Below are 24,249 nucleotides of genomic sequence, written 5' to 3' on the forward strand. Positions count from 1 at the left end.
CACTACGGAACCGTACCTTTAAAAATGATTAAGATGATAACTTTTATGTTATGTGTATTTTACCATAATTTTTAAAACCTGCACCTAAGGAGATGAGCCAAATTCAGTTAAAGACAATTTTTTCCACCTCAAGCATCCAATTTTCTCTGCATGTCTGGGGCCATGGTGGGATCCATGAGGTCTGAGTCATAATTCTAAATAAAACAATGAGAAAGGTGCTGCCTTCAAAAGAATCAAGGTCGGGGTGGAGGGGGAGAGTAAGGAGGAGGGAGAACCAATGAAATGAGATTGGCCGGCCGCTGGTAATTGCTGGAACTGGACGATGGGTACAAAGAGGGTCATTATACTATTTCCTCTACTCTAGTGCACATGTGAAACATTTCTAGTGATAACCCATAAAAGTGAAAACCTGGTTAAGAGAATTTCCTTGTCTGAGCAAATGCAAGAGCTTATCCCTTAGATGTCTAGTGTAGCTGGTAATCTTCATTCATTCTGTCCCGGCAAGGCAAAGCCCCCGAGACATTGCAATCAATTTCAGAGTAGCAACAGTGTGAGCTAACACTGCTGTCAGCATGCGTAGCTTTCTTTTTACCCTTTTGAATAGGATACACTTATATCATTCAAATCTCCAAAATAAAACACACACACACATACACACACACACGCACAGACACACACAATCTAGCTCCCACTACCCCAGTTTACCACTACTGCTCCTAATTGTAATTAGTTTCTTGCATATCTTCCAGTTTCTTTAAGCAAGTGTCATAGGTTAGTATATGATTCATGCTCTCCCGAACCTTGCTTTTCTCACTTAACAATATATTTGGGAGGTCTTTCCATGTCAGTAAAAAGTGTTCTCATTCTTTTTTCTGGCTGTGGAGTATCCTATATAGTATGGAGATGTACTGTAATTTATTCTTCCCAAGTTGATGGGAAGCTTAGTTGTTCCCAATATTTTCCTATTATAAACCAGATCATACCTATGCTATGAACAAAATTAATCTTATTAGAACAAGGTCGCTCAGTATACACTGGGACTATTATATACCTCCACGGTGCATTACTATTATTCTGGACTAGTAATTTTCCTCTTCTCCTCGGATCTTTACCTGTTCCAGATGTAGCCTAAGCTTAAGCTAAGCTTGTCCACAAGGCCTTTCCTGACCCTCTGGCCCACGGTGAGCACTCTTTCCTTCTTAATTTCTACACTACACATCCTCGTTCAACTTTGCATGGATTGTTGTTTATTTTTTGAATGTTTGATGCAAATGAATTGTGTGGCGCTGGAGGCCATAACTATTATCTATACTACCTACTGTCTGCACAGCACCTAGCGAGGTTTTAGCAAATAGAGCATACTCAGTAAACACAAACCGATTCACTGGAATCAGTAAATGCTTCCCTTACTCATAATTTGTAGGTTTTCTAGACCTGAGAGGTCTTTCAGAGAAGGGTTCTAGCCAGTTCTGCTCTGTGAATTATTGTAAAATCATAATTAAGTTGTAATTCACTGCAAAAAAAAATTAAAATCCAACAGATTGAGTCCTCCTGGCATGCTCTGCACACAGAACAGGAAACATCATGACATTCGGGAGGTGCCCGACATCTCAATTCACAGGCACAAAATGATACTTAAATAGCATCTGTAGTGGTGACACAGCCAAGATATACAAGAAAGCTACAAGTAACGTTTATGGGGGGTAGAGAGAAGCTCCCTCACACTTTTAGGGCAAAATATCGGCATAATTCTCAGTCACACTTCAATTTTACTCCACAATCTATTTCATTCATTCAATCAATCTATACTGAGAGTAGCTGCAGAAGAGCTCTTTGAGGAGGTGACTTCTGAACTAAAACCTGCAAGACGAATGGAAGCTGTAGACCAGGCGAGGACACTTCTCCTGGGAAGCTGCCAGCTGCAGGCAGAGGGACACAGACGGCAAACTGGGTTCCAGTATCATTGCTATTATGGCTTGAATTGTATCCTCCAGAAGACGTTTAAGGTCCTACTCTCCAATACCTGTGAATGTGACCTTATTTGGAAATAGGGTCTTTGCAGACAATCAAGTTAAGATGAGGTCATCTGAGTGGGCCTTGATCCACATGACTGACATCTTTACAAAAAGGAGAAATTTGGAAATGGAGATGTGCACGCAGAGAGAACGCCGTGCGAGGATGAGGGCAGAGATCAAGGTGATGCATCTACAAGCCAAGAAACATCAAAGATCACCAGCAAACCCCCCAGAAGCTAGGAGAGAGGCCTGGAACAGATTCTCCCTCAGAACTTCAGAAGAAATCAACCCTGCCCACTCCACAATCTTGGATTTCCAGGCTCCAGAACTGTGAGACAATACATTTCTGTTGTTTAAGTACCCCTAGTTGGTGGTACTTTGTGACGGCAGCCTTAGCAAACTAATACAGTGGATATTAGGTACAGGAAATATTTATACCACACCCAAAGGTGCTTTCAATTAATTTTAGCAGCAGAATCCTTGTCCTAAATAAAATTGTACCTGGAACACCAGTATGTTAGGAGATTAAAAGGATGAAAAGGATTAATCAGAAGAAAATATTTCCTTGCGTGTTATAAACCCATGAAGTACCCACTTCCTCTGATCCCAGGAGTTCTTTGCAACCCTGCTTGAAAAGCACTTAAAAGGAAAGTAAAAAAAAAAAAGAAAGAAAGAAAGGAAAAAAACCCTCAAATCAGGCTGAAGCCAGAAAACCTAGGTGGGGGACAGGGCGGTGGTTTCTATCATTATACAATTAAATCACCGGCACCATTTGTGAGTACCTGCTCTAAGCCAGGATTATGTCTGTCCCTCACATAGACTCTGAAAGGCAGGTGTTGTGGTCTTCTCTTTAGTGATGGGGGAAGCAAAATTGGAGGAGCTGACTTGCTAAAAGCACCTATATTCATTTGCCAGGGCTGTCATAAAAAATACCACAGACTGGGGGGCTTAAACAACAGAATTGATTTCTCACAGCTCTGGAGACTAGAAGTCCAAAATCAAGGTGTCAGCAGGTTTGGTTTCATCAGAGGCCTCTCTCCTTGGCTTGCAGGCGGCCACCGTCTCACTGCGTCCTCACATGGTCTTTGCTTGGTGTACGCATCCCTGGTGTCTCTCTGTATCCTAGGCCCCTTCTCTTACAAGGACACCAGTTAGACTAGCCTCATATGAATTTGGGGGGGTGTACAATTCAGCTCATAACAGCTCCTTAAGGAAAAAGTCACAGAGCCCACATTCCATCCCAGAACCATTTGGCTCCAAAGGCCATTTTCCTTGGATCACACTGTCTGCCTCTAAAGGGTTCTCTTTACTTGCTATAAAAGAAAATCTATTACTTGAACAATAAGAAAAATAAAGTTCTCTGGCTTGTTTCTTTTTTAAGACTCCCTGCTGAGGTGTAGGCCATGCCTCTGGAAGCTCCCCAGAGAACAGTGTCAGCAGGGCCCCGGGTGTAAGCCCTGGAGGGATGAGGAGAAGGCAGAGGAGAGCCCAAGGAGCCCCGCTGGAGGCCAAACCTAAAAAGCCGTCAGCTTCCGCCTTCAGGGCACGGGCCCCATGCCCCGAGTTCCTAGGTCATCTCCTAGCATTAGCTACAGCACTGGACAACGGGGTGCATACCAAGAGTTGCCCCAATTTCAGGCTCACTGACAGGAAAAGTCAGTTTCCTCAGCCCTGCTTTCCTCTCTGTATCTCAGCCTCGGGGTGGCTCACCCGAGGCTGACTCAAAAAATTCTGGCCAAGACTGCAGTGAGTGAACATTTGAAGTGCCCATCAGAAAGCCCCCCGACTTCTCAGAAAATACAGGCCCCTCACACTGTTATCCAGGGCCATGGAACCACCTTCAAACATTGGCCAGCCTCCGTGGCTTCAAACACAAAATCAATAAAATATGGCACCTTGCTGTGCCCTCCCTTGGGCAGGAAAGCAAGGCCCTTAAGAGTGAGGCAACAGAGACCTTAATAATCACCATCCTGGGGCCCAAAGGGGGACCGTCCAGGGATGGTCCTCTTTTACCAGAGACCCCATAAAATGAGGATTCTGAAGTGAGCACCCAACCCAAATACGTATATGCCAAACACTGTGCTAGGGCGATGAGGACTAGAAACCAAAGGGTGGTGAACATTTGATTAGGGAGACAAAGCTGGTCACAAATAAGATAATAAAACAACAAAAGGTCCAAAATGCAGCATTGACCGTAATTATCAGTTTTTTAAAAGGACAGTACAGGGCTTCCCTGGTGGCGCAGTGGTTGAGAGTCCGCCTGCCGATGCAGGGGACACGGGTTTGTGCCCCGGTCCGGGAAGATCCCACATGCCGCGGAGCGGCTGGGTCCATGAGCCATGGCCACTGAGCCTGTGCTCCGCAACGGGAGAGGCCACAGCAGTGAGAGGCCCGCGTACGACAAAAAAAAAGGACAGTACAAAAAATTATCAATATGGAGTAGACAAAGACGGAGAAGGGAGAAACATCAGAAAAGACTTTACAGAAAACGTAAGGGGAGTGAAAATGGTTATGAAATGACTGTATCACATTAGAGTTACATTTATTATATTGACATGTTACATTTAGTACATTGTACCAAATGCTAAATGACATGCTCTTCTATTTCAGAGACTCACTGAGAAGTAAATAATTGCAGCCTCTTTAGTAACAAAGGTCCATTTCTAACCAGCTCAATTCTAATTGAGACACTCCGTCAAACATCACCAGAAAGTCACCTACCTGGGTATCGTCTCCCAGCTTTACACATGTACTTCTTACTCCACGGTTGACAAAAGTAAAAGCCAGTTCCAGACCAATTCCAGGAGAAAGTCAGTAAATAAATCTCCCCCTTGGTTCCCCCAAGGCCAGGAGTCAATCCCTAGAATGGTCACTAGGGAGACTGTGGGCTCCTCCTAACCAATTATGGCCCTTCCCATAGATGAGGTTCAACCACAGCGTTTATTAATCATAGTTTATGCCAGGCAGAAAAAAAAATGCCTGCTGGAAGCAAGCCAGGATATACATGTATGTATGTATGTATGTATGTATGTATGTGTGTGTGTATATATATATATACAATTGGTAGAAGGGCAATTAGCAGTATCTATGAAAATTCTAAGGACAGACTCTTAACCCAACAACTCCACTGCTAGACATTTATCCTTCAGGTGCACTCACATAAATAGGGTGCTTTGTTGCTGATGAAAAAGAAAGGCCTGAAACAACCCCAAATAGGGCACCAATTGCACAGAATAAGGTGCAGACACAGAAGGAAACTTTAACTGAAAAAAGCCATTCGGATCAGACCTTGCATACTGTCTAGTTTGTGGGGTTTAAAAAAATTTTTTGTATGTTTTTATTGCTTGTAGTTGCATTAAAAATATCTAGGGAATTAAAAAAACAAGAGGGGAGTAAAGTAGGGAATATTTAAGCTCTTCTATACTGCTTCAATGTTTTTACCACGAGGTTTTGTTTTTCCATTTTAAACACGTACAAGAAAAATACTTGAGCAATGAGAATTCATGAGAACATAGCCCTAAATTACTCTCAGCAGTGAACAGTGTTAAAGGAAGACTCACTGATTGTCAATGGGCTGTAATTCCTACTCAGGAAGTAGCCTGAGTTAAGAGTGGTTTTCATGAGCAAGGCCTGAAACCTAAATGGTTTATCATTAATCATCATTTAATCAGAAAACCAAAGAACTTTCCACACTCCATTCTGCAAGCTGAGTGCATAAACAAAATTTTATCAATGCACTTTCCATAATTTTAAGGGGCAAAAGTACGTAATATAATCAAAATACAATCCAGCACATTATGACCCGGATACTTGTTCATTAGATGCTAAAATTGCCTTATTTCTATAAGGAAAAAAAAGCTGTGAAAGGCTTAGATGCACACACATGAATCCTCAACAGAGCTCTGCATGTAAAAGCAAAAGCAAAAGTAGATACAAAACAAATGTACACAACAGGAGGCTGAGTGAATAAATTATACTGTAGCCATACAATGAAACACTCTGCAGCTCTATATCATAGATATAGAAAGATATCTGCAGTGATTATAACAGCATTTGTGGCACAGCCCTATTTGAAAAATGATACACATATTTATACACTTGTGTTCGAAAAGATTAGAAGGAGCGAAAGCATAATGTGAATTGTATCAATAGTTATCTCTGGGCAGTTGGATCACAGGAGATTTTGTATGTGCATATTTCAGCTGATCTCTATTCTAACTTTTCTATTACAAAACATTTTTAATTGTGTGATTTTTGACTTTAAAAAATGCTGGCTATCTTATCCTTCCTTGGGATAAGAACCCAATGTTCTTTTGTGGAAGCGAATTTCATGTGAAATGTGTTGCTTGTCCTCTTTTCTGCCCCTTTGTGGGGCTTTCAATAGTTTTTCTGATGCTTTAGAAACTAGAGAGAGAGGGAAATGACAGGTGTAACCAGGGGCAATTGTGTCGCAGGGGACATTTGACACTGCCTGAAGACATTTTTCACTGTCACAACTGGGGGAGGAAAGGAGGTGTGTGCTATTGGCATCTAGTGGGTAGAGGTCAGAGATGCTGCTAAACATCCTACAGTGCATAAGACAGCCCCACAATAGGCTTAAATAGCCGAAAATGTCAACAGTGTCGAGGTTGTGGAATCCTGTGTTGGGGTTAATGAATCTCCAGGTGACGTCCTAATGCTCCATAAGCATCACCCTCGAGGTGTAAACTAGTATATGTAGGATGGATAAACAACAAGGTCCTACTGTACAGCACAGGGAACTATACTCAATATCCTGTGATAAACCATAATGGAAAAGAATATGAAAAGAAGAATGTCTATACGTGTATAACTGAGTCACTTTGCTGTACAGCAGAGATTGGCACACCATTGTAAATCAACTAAACTTCAATTTAAAAAAAATAAAATTAAAAAAACCCCACAGCACCGTCGAATAGCTGCATAAGGCATGTCTGGCAGGGTAGAAAATGCTGATGGAGGCAGAATATCTGCGTCGAATCTGGGATCAGCTCCTTTTCTGGCTGTAAAACCTCAGGCAGGTGACCACATCGGCCTGCTGATCTTGCATCCTCCTTCCGAAAATGGAAATACCACCACCCCACGCCACAGGGCCAAGAAGTTTCAACACAATACAGTAGGAGAAAGGGTTTTGTAAATAATAAAGCACCAGGCATTTGTGAACAGTATTATCACTCCGGGCTACTCATCGTCTAGATTCAGCAATGAGCTCACACAGAGGATTTCAATGGGTCTTCGCCTAGCACATTCCTACTGCCCTTAGTCACACATCATGGCGGTGATTTTCACTAAAGACGGGGACTGGAAAACATCAAGAACGCTGTTTTTATACTACATGTTCCTTGACCTAAATTGTGAAGCAGTAGAACTTAGTGGTCAAATGACAAGATCTGAAGTTTCAGAGTGAAAGAATTTATCGGGACTTCCCCGGTGGCACAGTAGTGAAGAATCCACCTGCCAACGCAGGGGACACAGGTTCGAGCCCTGGTCCGCGAAGATCCCACATGCCGCGGAGCAACTAAGCCCGTGCGCCACAACTACTGAGCCTGCGCTCTAGAGCCCGCGAGCCACAACTACTGAAGCCCGCGCACCTAGAGCCCGTGCTCTGCAACGAGAGAAGCCACTGCAATGAGAATCCCACGCACCGCAACGAAGAGTAGCCCCTGCTCGCCTCAACTAGAGAAAGCCCGCATGCAAGACCCAATGCAGCCAAAAATAAATAATGTATATAAATAAAATAAATTTTTTTAAAAAGAATTTATCATCTGAACCAGGACATTTTGGAATGAAAAGGAGGCTATCGATGTCAATGCTAGGACAACAGGCAAACACCAGGACAGTCCCCTGGCAAACAGGGACATAAGCTCACTCTAAAGCTAAGGATATTCACAGTGCCTACCTCAAAGGCTTGTTCTGATGACTAGATCAGATCAAAGAGGCAAAGCACATAGTACATACTACTAAATGCTAGCTATGATTTTTTTTTTCCTTTCTCCCTCCATTCATCCAGCAAGTACTTACTGCCCTGGCATGATGCTCAGCTCCAGGAAAGGAACAGTAACTCATTCTTTTGTTTTGTTTTTTTTAAATAAATTTATTTATTTATTTATTTTTGGCTGCATTGGGTGTCCGTTGCTGTGCGCGGGCTTTCTCTAGTTGCGGCGAGTGGGGGCTACTCTTCATTGTGGTGCGCGGACTTCTCATTGTGGTGGCTTCTCTTGTTGCAGAGCACGGGCTCTAGGCGCGCGGGCTTCAGTAGTTGTGGCTTGCAGGCTCTAGAGCGCAGGCTCAGTAGTTGTGGCGCACGGGCTTAGCTGCTCCGCGGCATGTGGGATCTTCCTGGACCAGGGCTCGATCCCGTGTCCCCTGCATTGGCAGGTGGGTTCTTAACCACTGCTCCACCAGGGAAGTCCCAATACAGCCGCTCCCTATCCCCAGCGGGGTGCCTCATCTTGGGCCACAGTGTGTGTGTGTTACAGTCCCAGGACTTTTCTTGCACAAACACAGTCACGACACACGCAGAATTAAGCACCAACCCACAGTGAGCACCACAGGTCAAGAGCTTATCTAGTCCACAATGAATAAAGGATTTTATTATTATCCCGAAGTTCCTGATTCAAGGAAGCTGCTGCAGTTTGACAAAATTTGCTATCATTGCATTTCACCAAGGGCGTTGATTACCCAAATTTTGTAACAGCATGTAATGTTTAAAAGCCCAGTAAATGCTCTCTTTCATTTCTGTGGACATCCCATTACAACGAACTATGGACAATTTGTCCACCGAGACAGCCTTGCAGAACACACATATTACGAAAGCTGAGTTACTCTAGCTTCCGTTTGTATTGAGATGCATGTATGTCTTTCGCCAAGAAATAAGCAGTTTGCTTCAGTGTGCTAAAACAATTTTCTCTAAAAGTCAATACCGGGGCTTCCCTGGTGGCGCAGTGGTTGAGAGTCCGCCCGCCGATGCAGGGGACACGGGTTCGTGCCCCGGTCCGGGAGGATCCCACGTGCCGCGGAGCGGCTGGGCCCGTGAGCCATGGCCGCTGAGCCTGCGCGTCCGGAGCCTGTGCTCCGCAACGGGAGAGGCCACAACTGTGAGAGGCCCGCGTACGGCAAAAAAACAACAACAACAACAAAAAAAACTCAATACCCACCATGAGAGGTAGAAGTTCCTTATTTCACACAAAAGTTCATTGGCTTCTAGGGGCCTGGGACTCTAATCACAAGTTCCCTTCCCTCCTTTCCATTCACACCCCTCCCCCAAATTTCAGTAAAATTGGTCTCAATTACTATCACCATAAATCCTCACACTTGAACGTTTCCATATCCAACCTCGGGGCCTGGCCCTTTCCCCCTCCTCCTCGTTGTTCATATTTTGCCAGGCCCATGCTCAGCCAGCCTCCTTTTCTGCCCATTTCTGACAGCCCTTACGGAAGCCTTGTTCCATTCCTTGGGTGGTTGTTAGATCTAAAATACCAGTCAAGCCCCATCACTGGAAACACAAAATATCGATCTAAAAAGAGAAATTCTATCAAGTAAGCTAGATGTGCATAATTCAGAACAAATCGTGGGCATATCTGTTTCTGTTGTACTCCATGCCTGCCTGTCTTGATTCAAAGAAGCTTAATCAGCGGTGTGTGTTTTGATTTGATGGTTACACAGATATGTTCAGTTTGCAAAACTTCAACAAGCTTACTCTCATGTGCATTTTACATATGTATGTTATACTTCCACAGACATTTTAGAAAGTAGCTTACATCATGTAAAGCTCTATGTAAAGTAAGCATATATTACATCTCACCTACACTAGTGTTTGTCAAGCTGTTTCCAAAAGAGTTCCGGTTGCCATCAATTAGTGGGTCAGGCAATCAATTTAGAAGGTCCATGTTATATTTAGTGTCATATCTCTTTAGGATACTTCTCTCTGTGATCGTTTTTCAGACCTTCCTTGTTTTTGATGACCCTGAAAGTTTTAAGGGGTAATGGTTATATATTTTGTATCACTTCCTCTTTTGGGATTTGTCTGATGTTTTCCCAGTGGTTAGACTGAGCTATGTATTCTGCGCAGAAGACTGCAGAGGTAAAGTGCCACAGTCAACACATCATGTCAAGGGTACATATTATCAACGTGGCATTGATATTGACTTCCATCACCTGACTGAGATAGTGGTTGTCAGGTTTCTCCACTATGAAGTTATTCTTGTCTCCTTTCTTCCATAATTTAAAAGGAAGTCATTATGCATAACCTAGACTTAAGGAATGGGGATTTAGGCTCTCTCTCCTTGAGGTCAAAGTATCTACATAAATTATTTGGAATTCTTTGGCAAGGGGTATTTGTTTATGTGCCCCATTTATTTACTTATTCAATCTTCTTTACATCAATATGGACTCATGGAAATTTACTTTATACTTTAGGCTTTAATCCAATACTAATTTATTTTGTTATTCAAAGTATTTCAGATTTGGCCACTGGGACCTCTTCAGGTGGCTAATTTGTCCCTTTGACATACCTCCATCAATGTAGATTTTTTAAAAATCACTTTCTGGCACTACAAGATGCTCTGTCTCATCTTGTATATTTCCTGCTTCAGTCCTGGAATCATTTTTCCAAGGAACCTTGGTTACTTTGCTAGAGAATGCTTTTAGAAACCTAAATCTGACTGCTAGGTGTGTTTTTTGCTACTGGATATTCACTTCTTCTAGGTCCTGTCAGCTGCTAGAACATGAAGCATGTTAGTACATGTGTGTACTAACCTGTATATATACATGTATCTATAAATACTTCATATATGAAATCATCTGAATCTATTTTCAGCTAAACATGAGTTCAAATTAATGTCTTCAACTATAAATCATAACCACAGGAATCATTCTAGCCTATTCACTTCTATAACCTCCCGTCCAATCAGTGAGAAACTTGGCTCTGCCATCTGCCATTCATTTACTTAACTGTTAAATTCCAGTACACATGTATAACAGTATCAGAATTTCTAACCTGTACCCCCAGGGGAAACAGCGTCATCAACTAAAGTACAGCACTTATGTGCAATTTCTTTTGCCTTTACTCTTACAGATTCTACTCATTTCCAAAGTCATTTGGGCCACGCCTTATCCCCCATCCCCTTCACTAAGATTGTTTTATGCAATTATAAAACAACTAGACTATCTTGTCACAGTATGCATTCCTTCCTAGGATCACCCAACTACTTAAATGTTTTTTAAAATTTGCATACATTAATATTTACTCTTTGTTCTGCAAACTTCTCTGGGCTTTCACAAATGCATGTCATGTACCTAGCATCCAAGTATTATACAGAATATTTTGACCACCCTAAAGATTACCTGTGTTTCAGCTAGTCAACTCTCCTTCTATTCCCTAAACCCCTAGCAACCACTGATCTTTTTACTGCCTCTATAGTTTTGCCTTTTCCAGAATTTCCTATAATGTGGGGTCATACATTATTGTGCCTTTTCATACTGGGGTTTTCCACTTCGCAATATGTATGAAACATACATCCAGGCCTTTTCATAGCTCAGTAGCTAATTTCTTTTTATGGCTAAATAATATTCCAATGAATGTAATATAGTTTGTTCATCTATTCACCTACTGAGGGGCATCTTGGATTTTTCCAGTTTCTGGCTATTATGAATAAAGTTACTATACATTCATGTACATGTTTTTGTGTCAACATAAGTTTTCAAATCATTTGGGGAAATATCTAGGGGCATAAGTGCTAAGTCATATATATTTAGCTCTGTAAGAGTCTGTTAGCTTTTTAGGAAACTGCCGAACTGTCTTCCAAAGTGGCTGTACCATTTTGCACTCCCATAAGCAATGAATGAAAATTATGGTTGCTCTGTAACCTCATAAGCAGAGGTGAAGTGTTCAGCTATTTTATTTTTAATTGGGATATATGTATTCTTATATCTAAGTTTTAAGTGTTCTTTTTAATATTTTAGACATGAGTCCTTTATCAATGTGTTTTTGAAAATATTTTCTCCCGGTCTGTGGCTTGTATTATGTAGAGAACAAACGTATGGACACCAAGGGGGAAAGAGGGGGTGGGATGAATTGGGAGATTGGGATTGACATCTATACACTATTGACTCTATGTATAAAGTAGATAATTAATGAGGGCCTACTGTATAGCACAGGGAACTCTACTCAGTGCTCTGTGGTGACCTAAATGGGAAGGAAATCCAAAAATGAGGGGATATATGTATATGTATGGCTGATTCACTTTGCTGTATAGTAGAAACTAACACAGTAAACTAACACAGTAAAGCAACTATACTCCAAAAAATTTTTTTTAAAAAGGAGTGAAATAAAAACAGTTGAGTTCCAAAACAAAAAAATTTAGAAGGTCCTCACCAGCATTCTGTGTGTGTGTGAGGGGGCGGGTGAGAACACTTCACTCGAGCCTACCTTCTTAAAACTTAAGTGCACAACACAGTACTGCTGCACAGCAGAACTTTACAGCATATTCATCTTGCATAACTGGAACTTTATACCCACTGAATGGCAACTTCCCATTTCCCTCTCCCCCCCAGCCCCTGGCAACCAAGGTATGGAAACAACATCCATCCATTGATGGATGAATGGATAAAGAAACCATGGCATATATATATAATGAAATATTATTCAGCTTTTAAAAAGAAGGGAATCCTGCTATATGCTGACCAGCATTCTTTGAAAAGAACAGAGAATGAAAGAGTGCATCACACACAGTGAAGGCAACTACTGCTTCAGGAAGTGTTTTGCAGCTACATGTATGTGTACATATATGCACATGTGTACTGTATGTGCACATGTATGCTAAGTTGCCAGATTGTTTTTTAACTGCAAGACATAGTCAAAAAAAAAGGCTTGGGGCTTCCCTGGTGGCGCAGTAGTTAAGAATCCGCCTGCCAGGGCTTCCCTGATGGCGCAGTGGTTGAGAGTCTGCCTGCCAACGCAGGGTACATGGGTTTGAGCCCTGGTCTGGGAAGATCCCACATGCCGCGGAGCAGCTAGGCCCGTGAGCCACAACTACTGAGCCTGCACGTCTGGAGCCTGTGCTCCGTAACAAGAGAGGCCGTGACAGTGAGAGGCCCTCACACCGTGATGAACAGTGGCCCCCGCTCGCTGCAACTGGAGAAAGCCCTCGCACAGAAACGAAGAACACAGGAAAAATAAATAAATTTAAAAGTCATCTTCTTAAAAAAATAAAGAATCCGCCTGCCAACGCAGGAGACATGGGTTCGAGCCCTGGTCCGGGAAGATCCCACGTGCTGTGGAGCAACTCAGGCCATGCGCCACAACTACTGAGCCTGCGCTCTAGAGCCCACGAGCCACAACTGCTGAGCCCGCGTGCCACAACTACTGAAGCCCACGCGCCTAGAGCCCGTGCTCTGCAACAAGAGAAGCCACCACAACAAGCAGCCCAAGCACCGCAATGAAGAGTAGCCCCAGCTCGCCGCAACTAGAGAAAAGCCCACGGCACAGCAACGAAGACCCAATGTAGCCAAAAATAAATAAATAAATTTATATTAAAAAAAAAAAGCCTAAGAGGGAATTCCTTGGTGGTCCAGTGGTTAGGACTCCACGCTTCCATCGTCAAGGGCCCGGGGTTCAATTCCTGGCCAGGTCACTAAGATCCCGCAAGCCGCGCAGTGAGGAAAAAAAAAAAAAACAGCCTAAGGAACACTGAGTACACCAACAAATAATACGTGGATTTGGAAGCCAGAGAGACCTGGGTTCTGATTCTGGCTGCTTATGACCTACCTAACCTCTGTGAGCCTCTATCTCACCACCTCTAAAATGGGGGTAATACTATTTACTCCCCCGAGTTGGTGTTAAGGAATCAATGAGCTGGCAAACAGTCCACCAGAAAGCACTTAGACACCATCCCCACCCCTGCCGCCATTTACATGGTGCCCTGGGCTAGGTTCCGTACCTGTAGGAAGGACGTTTAAAGGAAATATACAAAGATGGGCAGTGTCAACGCCAAGCCCCCATCACAGGACCCCCTTCAAGCCTCTCAGGAGAACAAATCATCACCGTTTGAGAGCCGCAGGGTGGGGAAGCTATTGCCCAGCACACTGGCTGATAAATCATCCAGCTGTGGATTGTGACCAGAGGGAAAAATCACTTTCCAAGATAAGAGTGTTTTCCCATTCTTCTTGGCAGGAGGTGGGGAAAGGCAGAAGGGGAGGAAGGCCTTGTTAAAGAAATACGCATTTGTTTTAAGCAAATCACTTTGAAGACAGGTGGTTTTCATTTTGAGAACAAAAGTGATGCTTAAAACAGTTAGAGGGTGACTCCTGATACCAGCCATGGGCTTGCCAGGAGAGGGAAACGGGGCTCTGGGGTCTGGAGTGCTCCCAAAGTGCCAGAGCAGTGACGGAGGCACATGGGGTGGGGAGGGTCTGGCACAGAAAAGAGGGAACTAACTTTATCAGCTTGCAGTCGCACACTACTTAGAAGGCATCCACTGTATCAGTCATCCAAAGCCTCTATTCGTTCAACAAATATTTGCTGAGCATCTACTATGTGTCTAGAACTGAGTTAGGCGCCGGGGATACAGTGGAATAAGACAGACAAGGCCTCTGCCCGCACCAGGGCTGAAATTCCAGTGAAGGAGACAGCAAGTGCCAAGTAAATCAATGAGGCAACAAGGGATTTACAGGCTGTGATGTAAGCGCCCTGCAAGAAATAGATGTGGTGATGTGACGGGAAGGGAGAAGGAAACTTAAGATGGAGGAAGTCCCTTTAGATAAGATGGCTCAGGAGGGCTTCTCTGAGTAACACTTGAAAGCAGAACAAGAGCCAGCCGAGCAAGAGCCAAAGAAAGGGTGCTCCCAGGAGAAAGCACCTCAAGTGCCCGGGCCCAGAAGCAGGAAGGGGCTCAGCAGGTGCTAGGGTGGCCAGGGCGGTGGTATGGTAGGAGGAAGTGGCCAAGTGGGAGGGTGACCGCGATGAGGCTGCAAAGATAGGCACGTGCCAGATCATACAAGGCACAGCCGGCGGTGGGCAAGAAGGTGGATTCCAATGAAGAGCAACAGAGAGCTACTGAAGGTTGGTACATTGTGATACATGACTTTGATGTTGGTTAAGGAAAAAAAGGCACTCTTAAATCATTGCACACAAAACAAAATGTACAGATGATACAATGTCTCCAAAATCAAGGGTAAAAATTACCATTGTGTTACAGCTCATGAGTACGGTTATTAAGGAGTCTTGCCAGCTAGAGACAAACTGTTTTAGCCTAAATATGAGATGAAATACATGGAATTCAATGGGGGCAAAGGGGTGGGAGAACTTGTAACTGACAAGGGAACACTATTATTAGCAATTAACTCACAGTCAGCAAATATAAAGCACAGGGTAAAACTAATTAACAGGACAGGCTCTAGAAAATCCCCCTAAACAAGCAAACACACCTAATGGTGGGAAGGCAATTAGGAATTGACCCATGTGCATGGAGGTTGCCTGAATCCATGAACAGGATGACTGAAACAACTGGATGTAAAGTCACGGGGAAGTAGCTGTACACCTACTTCTGAATCAGAAATCAGATAAATTGCTGAGCAGTGTTCTTCGAGGTTTATCATTCCTTTTTCTTCTCCCTTGCGCCGGCTGAACATAGGTATTGATAACTTGGAAATTCAAAGTTGAAGCAGAAATGGCTCTTCTGAATGATCACTCTCCATCTAGGACTCTTAGCACAGCCTCCCCAGTCCCCATGATCTCTAAGGCAAACAGATCTGTGAGACATGAGCGCGACCCACTCACACCTTCTCCCCGAGACCTCCTTGTTCTGGGGAGTCATGTACCCATGAATAAAAGGGCAACCAGGCCAACTGGCCGACCTCAAGATAAACCTATGACACCAACCAAGGGAACTCGACGGCCACAAAGGCTGCCCCCAAACAAGCTGGGGACAGCAACATGGGTGGCATTTCAGAGCCCAGCACACTGCTTGCACTGATGGTCTAATATCCCACTGAGGAAGGAGAAGGGGTAAAGGAGGGCAAAATACATCGCTTAGGGAGTGCTGACCAAGTGCCAGGTGCTTTCACGCTCATCACTCCAAATAATACAGCAATCCCATGAAGTGCAGTGATCACAATTTTCAAGTGAGAAAAGTAAGACCAGGAGAGATTTTTGTTAGTGGCCCCAGGCTACAGTTAGCTGAGTGAGGATTTGAGCCTTGCCTGCCACCTGGGCTGGCATCGAGCAACAGGACAGTGGCATGAAAAGCCCCCGATCTAACTTTCTGTCCTGCCTCCCTGTCCTGTCATTCTCCTCTCCTGCCCCCTTATTCCTTCCCACCACAGGAAAGCTGGATTCCACACCTGGCTTCCCAACTCTGTCAGCTGCCTCAGAAATGTTACCTACTCCCAACCCTTGACAGGGACACTTCACCCGTGAAAGGGCCATCTGCAGGCGTGGGGACTCAGGGGTGGGCTTGGCTGACTGGGGTTGTCTCGTGTGCCGTGTCCCCTGGAAAAAACTCATTGACAGCGGTCAGGAGAAGGAAAGAGCCATCCCGCCAGACGACAGGCCTGTTCCAAATCTTTATAGGTGCCGCTACCAAAGGGGCTCAGCCAAAAGCCACTTCTGTCACTGAGGAGGGCTTGGGGAAAGAAATTCCCTTCCTCCGCAAACAAGAAAACTGAAACACCCGGGTCCAAATGGAAAACGGTGTTGCTCACCATCTCGGAAGGACTGAGCCAGGACCAAATTCCCCATCGTGCCTCCCTCCCGGCCTACGAAGCAGTCGGGCAACAGGCTACAAAAGATGCAGACATAATAACAATCGAAACAGATGTATGGCCTACTTACAATCTCAGACGCATCGGCAGCACTCGGGGCTTTGGCTGCGGAAAGCTCCATACCGCGGAGTATGAAATGGTGAGAGCGGGCTGACTGTGTCTGAACTCTGGGCAGGAGTGTGTTCCGTGCTCGCCGAGAACTGCAAGTCTCTGTGATTCACTTGGCAGCAGAATTATTCTAAGCATCCTGTCCCGTACCCAGCCCACCCGCCCCTCCCGCTACATATTCACACTGGGTGGGTTTTTTTTTCTCTCTCTCTCTGTGCTTATTTCTCTCACAAATCGAGTGAAATGCGTTTTTTTCAAAATGAATCCAGTCTCTGGCACTTGAGAGTGTGGAACCTTTATGACCCCGGGGAGAAAGAGGAAAAAGAGCCACCTAATTAGGAAGAAGTTGTAACTAACATCAGAGAGGAGAGCTGGAGAACCACAAAGTCTGCAGTCACAGCAAAATGGAGATTATTCGAGACAGCTGAAACACTCCACCCAGCCTCCAGGAGGGGACATGCACGGGAAACAAAGGGCATATGGTGTTTGCTTTCTTCAACATCCGTTCTCACCATTAAGAGCTGCACCAGCAAACGCTCAGTACTTACATGAGGACAAACCTCACTCCAAAATAGACTTGAAAATACAGCTCATAATCAAATAAATGACTGTGCAAAGCAGAGGCCTACCTTGATTTTTCTACTACATATAAAGCAAAGTTTAATAAAGTCCAGATAACTGGCAGAATGTCTATTTGGCTTAGTGAAGTGTGAATTATACTTGAAAGAAAGTCAATTTTTGTTAATTCCAAGTTCCTATAGTAACTCGAAAACTGACATATTCAGGACAGGATTTTATTTTTTTTCCTCCAGGAGAGATTCCAAGGGGCTAACTTAATAACTAGATAAGAATGATGTTCTATTATTTACTACTAGTGACATTTAAATATTTCTATCCTAAAGCAAACAGGTTTTTCTAAAGAGACTTAAATCATTAATATCCCACATAAGTTAATGTTACCACCATTCCCACTACTGCCCAGACTATTACATCATCCAAAGGTAAACTTCAGAGCACTCCCTGACCAGACTGTGAAGAACTCCTGAACTGGTGAGATCTGAATTGATGACACTTTTCACAGAGACGTAAGGCTAGGGTCAGCTTCAAAAATGCTCAGGTACCATTACTCACAAGCCTACCCAGCAGAGTCCACTCTTGGTCACAGGTGCCCACCTATCCCCCATAGAGCCCATTCCCAGCTCCAGAGTGGCAGCCTAATTAATTGCAAACCAATTATTGGTTCAGGGTGGGCAACAGGAACTCAGCTCACCCAATCAGACTGCAGGAAAGGCCTCCTCCTACATACCAGCTATGAACAAGGAAGCAGAGGGCCCCGCTTCCCCGCCAAAGGATGCCATCCTACAACTGCCTGACAACCACAGAGAAACCAGCCCTTGGGTGAAACTACTGCCAGACCGATACCGTGGTGGAGAGGCAGCAAGAACACAGGTCTATGATATCACGTTAAGCAGCTGATCACACTGCCCTCAGGGTCCACCCTACCTGTAGCCTCCCGATTACTGAGATAACAAATATCCATGTCTAATCCAGTCCCCGAGAGGTTTCTGTTACATGTGATCTAAAGCACTGCTGACAGGAACAGTCTGCGGAGCCAAGAGCAAGAGTTTGTAATTTGGCAAAAGAGACTCCTCTAAAGTTAATAAAACACTCACAGAAAACATTCTACTTAATGTTAAAGAAAAGGGAGAAATTACAAAGATGAGTGGTTGCCTAGGGCTGGGCGTGGAAATGGGAGTGACTGCAACTGGGCACAAGGTTTCCTTTGGGGGTGATGGACAAGTTCAAAAATTAGATTGTGGTGATGGTTACACAACTCTGTAAATATACTAAAAACCACTGAATGGGACACTTCTAATGGGTAAATTTTACAGCATATAAATTAGATCTCAATAGAGCTGTTTAAAAAAAAAGGGGTGGGACTTCGCTGGTGGCACAGTGGTTAAGAATCCGCCTGCCAACGCAGGGGACACGGGTTCGAGCCCTGGTCCGGGAAGATCCCACATGCTGCGGAGCAACTCAGCCCATGCGCCACAACTACTGAGCCTGCGCTCTAGAGCCCACGAGCCACAACAACTGAAGCCCGCGCGCCTAGAGCCCATGCTCCGCAACAAGAGAAGCCACCGCAATGAGAGGCCCACGCACCGCAACGAAGAGTAGCCCCCGCTCGCCGCAACTAGAGAAAGCCCGCGCGCAGCAATGAAGACCCAACGCAGCCAAAAATAAATATAATAAATAAATAAATTTATTTAAAAAAAAAGCTACATGGGAGCAGATGCTCATTCAGGAGAAGTCACAGGTTGAGGAGACTTTTCCTCCATCCACACCTGATGGCAGCACGCCCCTGCTTAAAATCCTTCCTTCAGTGCTTCCTGGTAGAATCCAAGTTCCTTACAAAGGGACGCAAGGTCCCTGTCACCTCCCGACCTCACTTTCCCCAGTTCCCATTTTACTCGCAGGCGAGGCTCACTTCCAGAAACTCATCAAATTGTTTCCCCTCTGCCTCTGCTCACACTGCACCTGCTTCCTCGCTCGCTCTAGCTGTCCTCTTCACCGATCTAGTCCTTCCTATCGTACCCCAGCTCTTAGGTCCCCTCCCTTTGGGTTCCCTGAGCAGACTGACTGCTTGTCACAATGGGTTGAAAAAGTATGTTTCTGGGTCTATCTCTCCCACCAGGCTAGACTCCAGGGCCTAGAACAGCACTCCAGACATGACAGACACTTGATGGACACCCACTGAACTGGTCTGAGCTTTCTCTTTGGGGAAGGACACCAGCTTCTCCTATAGGTCCCTTGTGTCATTGACATTGGGGATGGGAGAGCCAGAGGTAGGTCCCACGTGTCCTGGCTCCCGCCCACACCCACTTTCCTAGAGCGACTTCAGGCTCAGCAAGGGACACAGGTGCCCACAACATGTACATGCCACCCTGTAAGAAATCCCTGTCTCCGACCATGCTGAGCACTTCTGCTTCTCGGCTCAAACGCTCCCTGATGCAGAAGGTAATGGTGACAGTGCACAGCATCTCTCTCACTGTGTACAAGCTTTCAAGCAAAGGAAGGGCAGGAATGTCTGACTATTTTTTCTGATTATGGGGTGTCCTTATTTATTTTTAACCCTTAGACAAGGTAAGGAGCTGGGGTACCGAAAGTCACAAACACAACAAGAATGGGAAACACTTGGTTTTAAAGCAAGACTACACATTTTAAAAGGGACCCAATAGATGCAGGAATGTTGGCAAGATCGTCTCCACCTGGTGTCTGATCTTCCTGCAGATCTCAGGGGAAAAGATTAATAGCAAAATTTAAGAAATGTTAAAAAGCCAGTTCCTGGAGAGTCTCAGTGTTCAAAAAAAAGAAAAAGTCACTCTGTGAAAGGAACAACCTGCAGAAACCCACCGTGGAGTTGGCGCTCCATCACAACAAAGATACGGCCCAGCCCTCCTGCTTGTCCCGGCTCTCGCTCTCGGAACACCAGAAATGAAACTCCAACACAGGAGCGAGGAATGGGCTGAAACAACACTTCAAATATTCACAACGGTGATTTCAACTCCTACCTCATAATCATGACTCCTCTTTCCCATATTTGGGTCCCAGCTTCCCTGGACACACTCCGGGAGCCTTCACAGACATTATCTAATGCTGAGCAGGTCAGCAAACCAACCGTTAAGTACTCTCCTTTTTCTCTATGCTCCCTGATTTAAGATAGCCTGGGCACAATCAAGAACTCATCAATTCCCTTGGCGGCCGGGGTGGGCGGGCTTTCTCAGGGAGTTTAGATCAAACAGGAAGCCCTTGGGATGTCAGACAGTTTGTCTTTAAACATCTCAATCTGATTCCAACAGTGAAGTTTTCAAAGCTGTCATTATCCCCCTTCTCCCCTACCAAAAGAAAAACAAAGGTGACAGATTTATTATCAAATCACTTCAGTAGCTTTTTTTTTCTCCCTAAATACCTGCCTAGCCTCAGCCCCTGTGACTCTAATCCAATCAGTTTGGTGTGTGGACTGGGAATCCATGGTGTTCAAACTCCCCCAGGTGATTCAGGGGATCAAGACAGCCCCAAAATAGAGGGCTGGGTGAAAAGGGTCAGTTACACCCTTGTTACTAAAAGAAGCATCAATCTCAGCCTTCCCCCATTCACCCAGCCTAGACCCCCTGAATCCGAATCTGCATTTTAACAAGATGGGAAAGGACGGATCTGGAAAGCTGGAAGGCACGATAGAGCTTGAGAAGCTTGGGCTATACCATCACCTGGCTTCACAGTCTCCTAGGCTGTGTTTTGTTTGTTTCCCCTTCACAAGTGAGAGAAGCAGCAGTGGGAGGTCACCATCAGAATTCACATCCCACAGTTTGTCAGGATCTTACTGATGAACGACAAAAGGGCCAAATCCCGCTCCCTCCCTCCCACCCTCCCAGAAAGTATTAGATTAAATGTAAAGGGAGTCAAAAGACTAGACACAGCCTGTTTTTTCAATAAAAGCAATACATTTTTCCATTTGTGCTGGCAGCATCAACACTTACATTACTGCGCATGTTTAAAGCTACCAGCCACATTCGACTCCTACATGGGCACAGCAGCAGGACCTGCAAAGTCTTTCAATATTAAAGAGCTCTACGTGGACCCAAAGCACACCAAGGTGAATAATTCTTAGGACTCATGAGAACTATTAATTGCATCCATTCTTAAAAATCAATATACTTCAAGAAACTTTTTAAAAATTCATAAGCTTATTTCTCTTCTTCAAATAACATCATAAGGCATTCACAGGAAGTCGTGGTTCCAAGTGAATGTAGCTGCATATTAAAAAAAAAAAAAAATCTCTCAGTAGCCTAACACCCAGCTCAGCAAAGATTTCTAGCAGGTTCTTAGAACCTGACAGATTATGGTACCCGGTACCCCTCATGCTAATTAAGCTCTGCATTGTTGTTGTTGTTGTTGTTTTAAAATTTATTTATTTATTTTTGGCTGTGTTAGGTCTTCACTGCTGCGCGCGGGCTTCCTCTAGTTGTGGCGAGCGGAGGCTACTCTTCGTTGCGGTGCGTGGGCTTCTCATTGTGGTGGCTTCTGTTTGTTTCAGAGCACGGGCTCGAGGCACATGGGCTTCAGTAGTTGTAGCACGCGGGCTCAGTAGTTGTGGCTCACGGGCTCTAGAGCGCAGGCTCAGTAGTTGTGGTGCACGGGCTTAGTTGCTCCGCAGCTCATGGGATCTTCCCAGACCAGGGCTTGAACTCGTGTCCCCTGCATTGGCAGGCGGATTCTTAACCACTGCGCCACCAGGGAAGTCAAGTTGTTGTTTTAATATAGCCAAGGCCACCCAGACAATCCTGTACCCCTGTACCATAGTACAATCAGGAGTGAGAGAGCATGGACTCGAATTAAACCACCAACAGGTTCAAGTTCAGCTCTGGCATTGAGTATTTGTTCTCCCCTGGGCAAGTTACTTAACCTCTCTGGTCCATGGGAAATGCTGTATAAGAGCAGACCTACTAGAGAAGGGACTTGAGGATATGGGGAGGGGGAAGGGTAAGCCGGGACGAAGCGAGAGTGGCATGGACATATATACACTACTAAATGTAAAAACAGATAGCTAGTGGGAAGCAGCCGCATAGCACAGGGAGATCAGCTCGGTGCTTTGTGACCATCTAGAGGGGTGGGATAGGGAGGGTGGGAGGGAGGGAGACGCAAGAGGGAAGAGATATGGGAACATATGTATATGTATAACTGTTTCACTTTGTTATAAAGCAGAAACTAACACACCATTGTAAAGCAATTATACTCTAATAAAGATGTTAAAAAAAAAAAGAAATGTTGTATAGGAGTTTGCTGTTTTTCCCTCCCAGTATGTAGTACCATAAATGGTACAGATAAGAGAACTATGTACACAGGAGGTGCTCAATTATTACTACTGGTTAGAGAACACTCCACCCAGATTGCATTTCCTTCAACGAATGTTTCATTACCCAACACGAGCAACCTTCTGGTTGTATCAAGAGAGGTGCTTGCGGGAAAGTTCTTTTTTCTTTCCTCTAATGGCAAAAAAAAAAAAAAAGAAAGGAAGAAATCAATGAATATGTAAAGTTCTCCCCCTCAAATCGTGTACTTAATGTGGTTTATTTATATTATGACATTTATTCTCAGTGGATAAGCATTATTATAGAAAAAATTATGAAAAGCATTTGAGCAGGTGAAAAATGCATTCTACAAAAGAGCAGACTGGTACCAATGACATAACACTTATTGAGATCACAAATGCTGCTTTCCAGAACGTTCTGGGTAGGCAAATGCCAGACAATTGCCTTCACAGTATTAATACTACATAGTAATATATGTAGTAGTAAGAGAGCAAAGGGAATTGGGATGTTGAAACTGTTTAAGCTACCCATTTTCATCTGTTTTTAAGCACTCATAACAAATGAACAAATGATAGATCATTCAGTGTATTTATTAAATCCACTTCCCTGGGCAGTTTCACTAGCCAACACTTTAACGTAAACTGAGTTACCCTAAGAATTAAACAATAATGTTCCTTTATTTTTCCCCCCACCAGAGGCTCATTTTCAGAATACCCATCCTTCCAGTTAGTTCTTACGAGGCAATCATGAGAAGTCGGGCTACTGGTGTTCAGATACCAAGGTTGACCTATAATACAGCTGCAATCTCCATCAAGTCAGGTAACTTCTGTGGGCTTCAGTTTTCTGTCTGTAATACAGGAATAATCACTACCTGGGGTGGGGTTGGGGTGAGGATTAGCTGAGTTAATGCACATTCCCTACAATTAGGAGAGGAGTAAGTAATACACCGTTACTGGATAAATAATAAGGCCTCTACTCACAACAGCAAATTCACATTCCTTTTCACTCTGTGCCAGGTCCTGAAGTGGTTATAAAAAAGGTAAAATAGGCTCTCCCCGTCCCTCAAAATGGGGGGGGGGGGCTAGGGGAGAGGAGTAATTACTGTCTGTGTTTAAAAAAGAGAAGAAGAATGAGAGCAAGAGGGAACCCACCCACTACTTCCTCCCTGGGTTTAGCCTTGACAGTGACTCAGCTGCAAGGGTCGCTCTCATCAGCAATATCTCCCTAGCGCTGTGACCTTCTAAAGCTGAGGGGAGCCAAGCTTGTTCATGCCTAAGGGCCTTTGCACTGGCTGTTCTCCACTTAGATGGCCCGAGTAATGACAGGAACCTCCTCATCACTCAGGTGTGAGCTACAATGTCACCTCCCCCAAGAGGCCTTCTCTGATGACTCTGGCTGAAACAGCTCACACACGCCACCTCACTCTATCCTTTCCCCCTCCTGTATTTCTTTGTTGCTTGTTTCATGGTTTACGGTTT

The 24,249-nt window shown here is 44.5% G+C and overlaps 1 protein-coding gene across 3 annotated transcripts in view; it reads right to left on the reverse strand.

The window, feature by feature from the left end:
* Positions 1-24,249, reverse strand: part of SH3KBP1 (SH3 domain containing kinase binding protein 1) — a 436,506-nt gene that overhangs the window by 239,520 nt on the left and 172,737 nt on the right. The window contains exon 1 of one of the 3 annotated variants that reach the window (XM_029240520.1): positions 16,864-17,026. The exons of the other annotated variants lie outside the window; for them this stretch is intronic. Within the exon in view, the coding sequence (XP_029096353.1) occupies positions 16,864-16,914 (51 nt within the window). The 5' untranslated portion in view covers positions 16,915-17,026. Of the gene's footprint in view, positions 1-16,863; positions 17,027-24,249 lie in introns of those variants that run through there. 3 annotated transcript variants of the gene reach the window in all.

This window comes from Monodon monoceros, unplaced genomic scaffold (assembly GCF_005190385.1).
Source record: "Monodon monoceros isolate NGI ecotype Baffin Bay Population unplaced genomic scaffold, NGI_Narwhal_1 Super_Scaffold_22, whole genome shotgun sequence".
NCBI classification, from domain to species: domain Eukaryota; kingdom Metazoa; phylum Chordata; class Mammalia; order Artiodactyla; family Monodontidae; genus Monodon; species Monodon monoceros.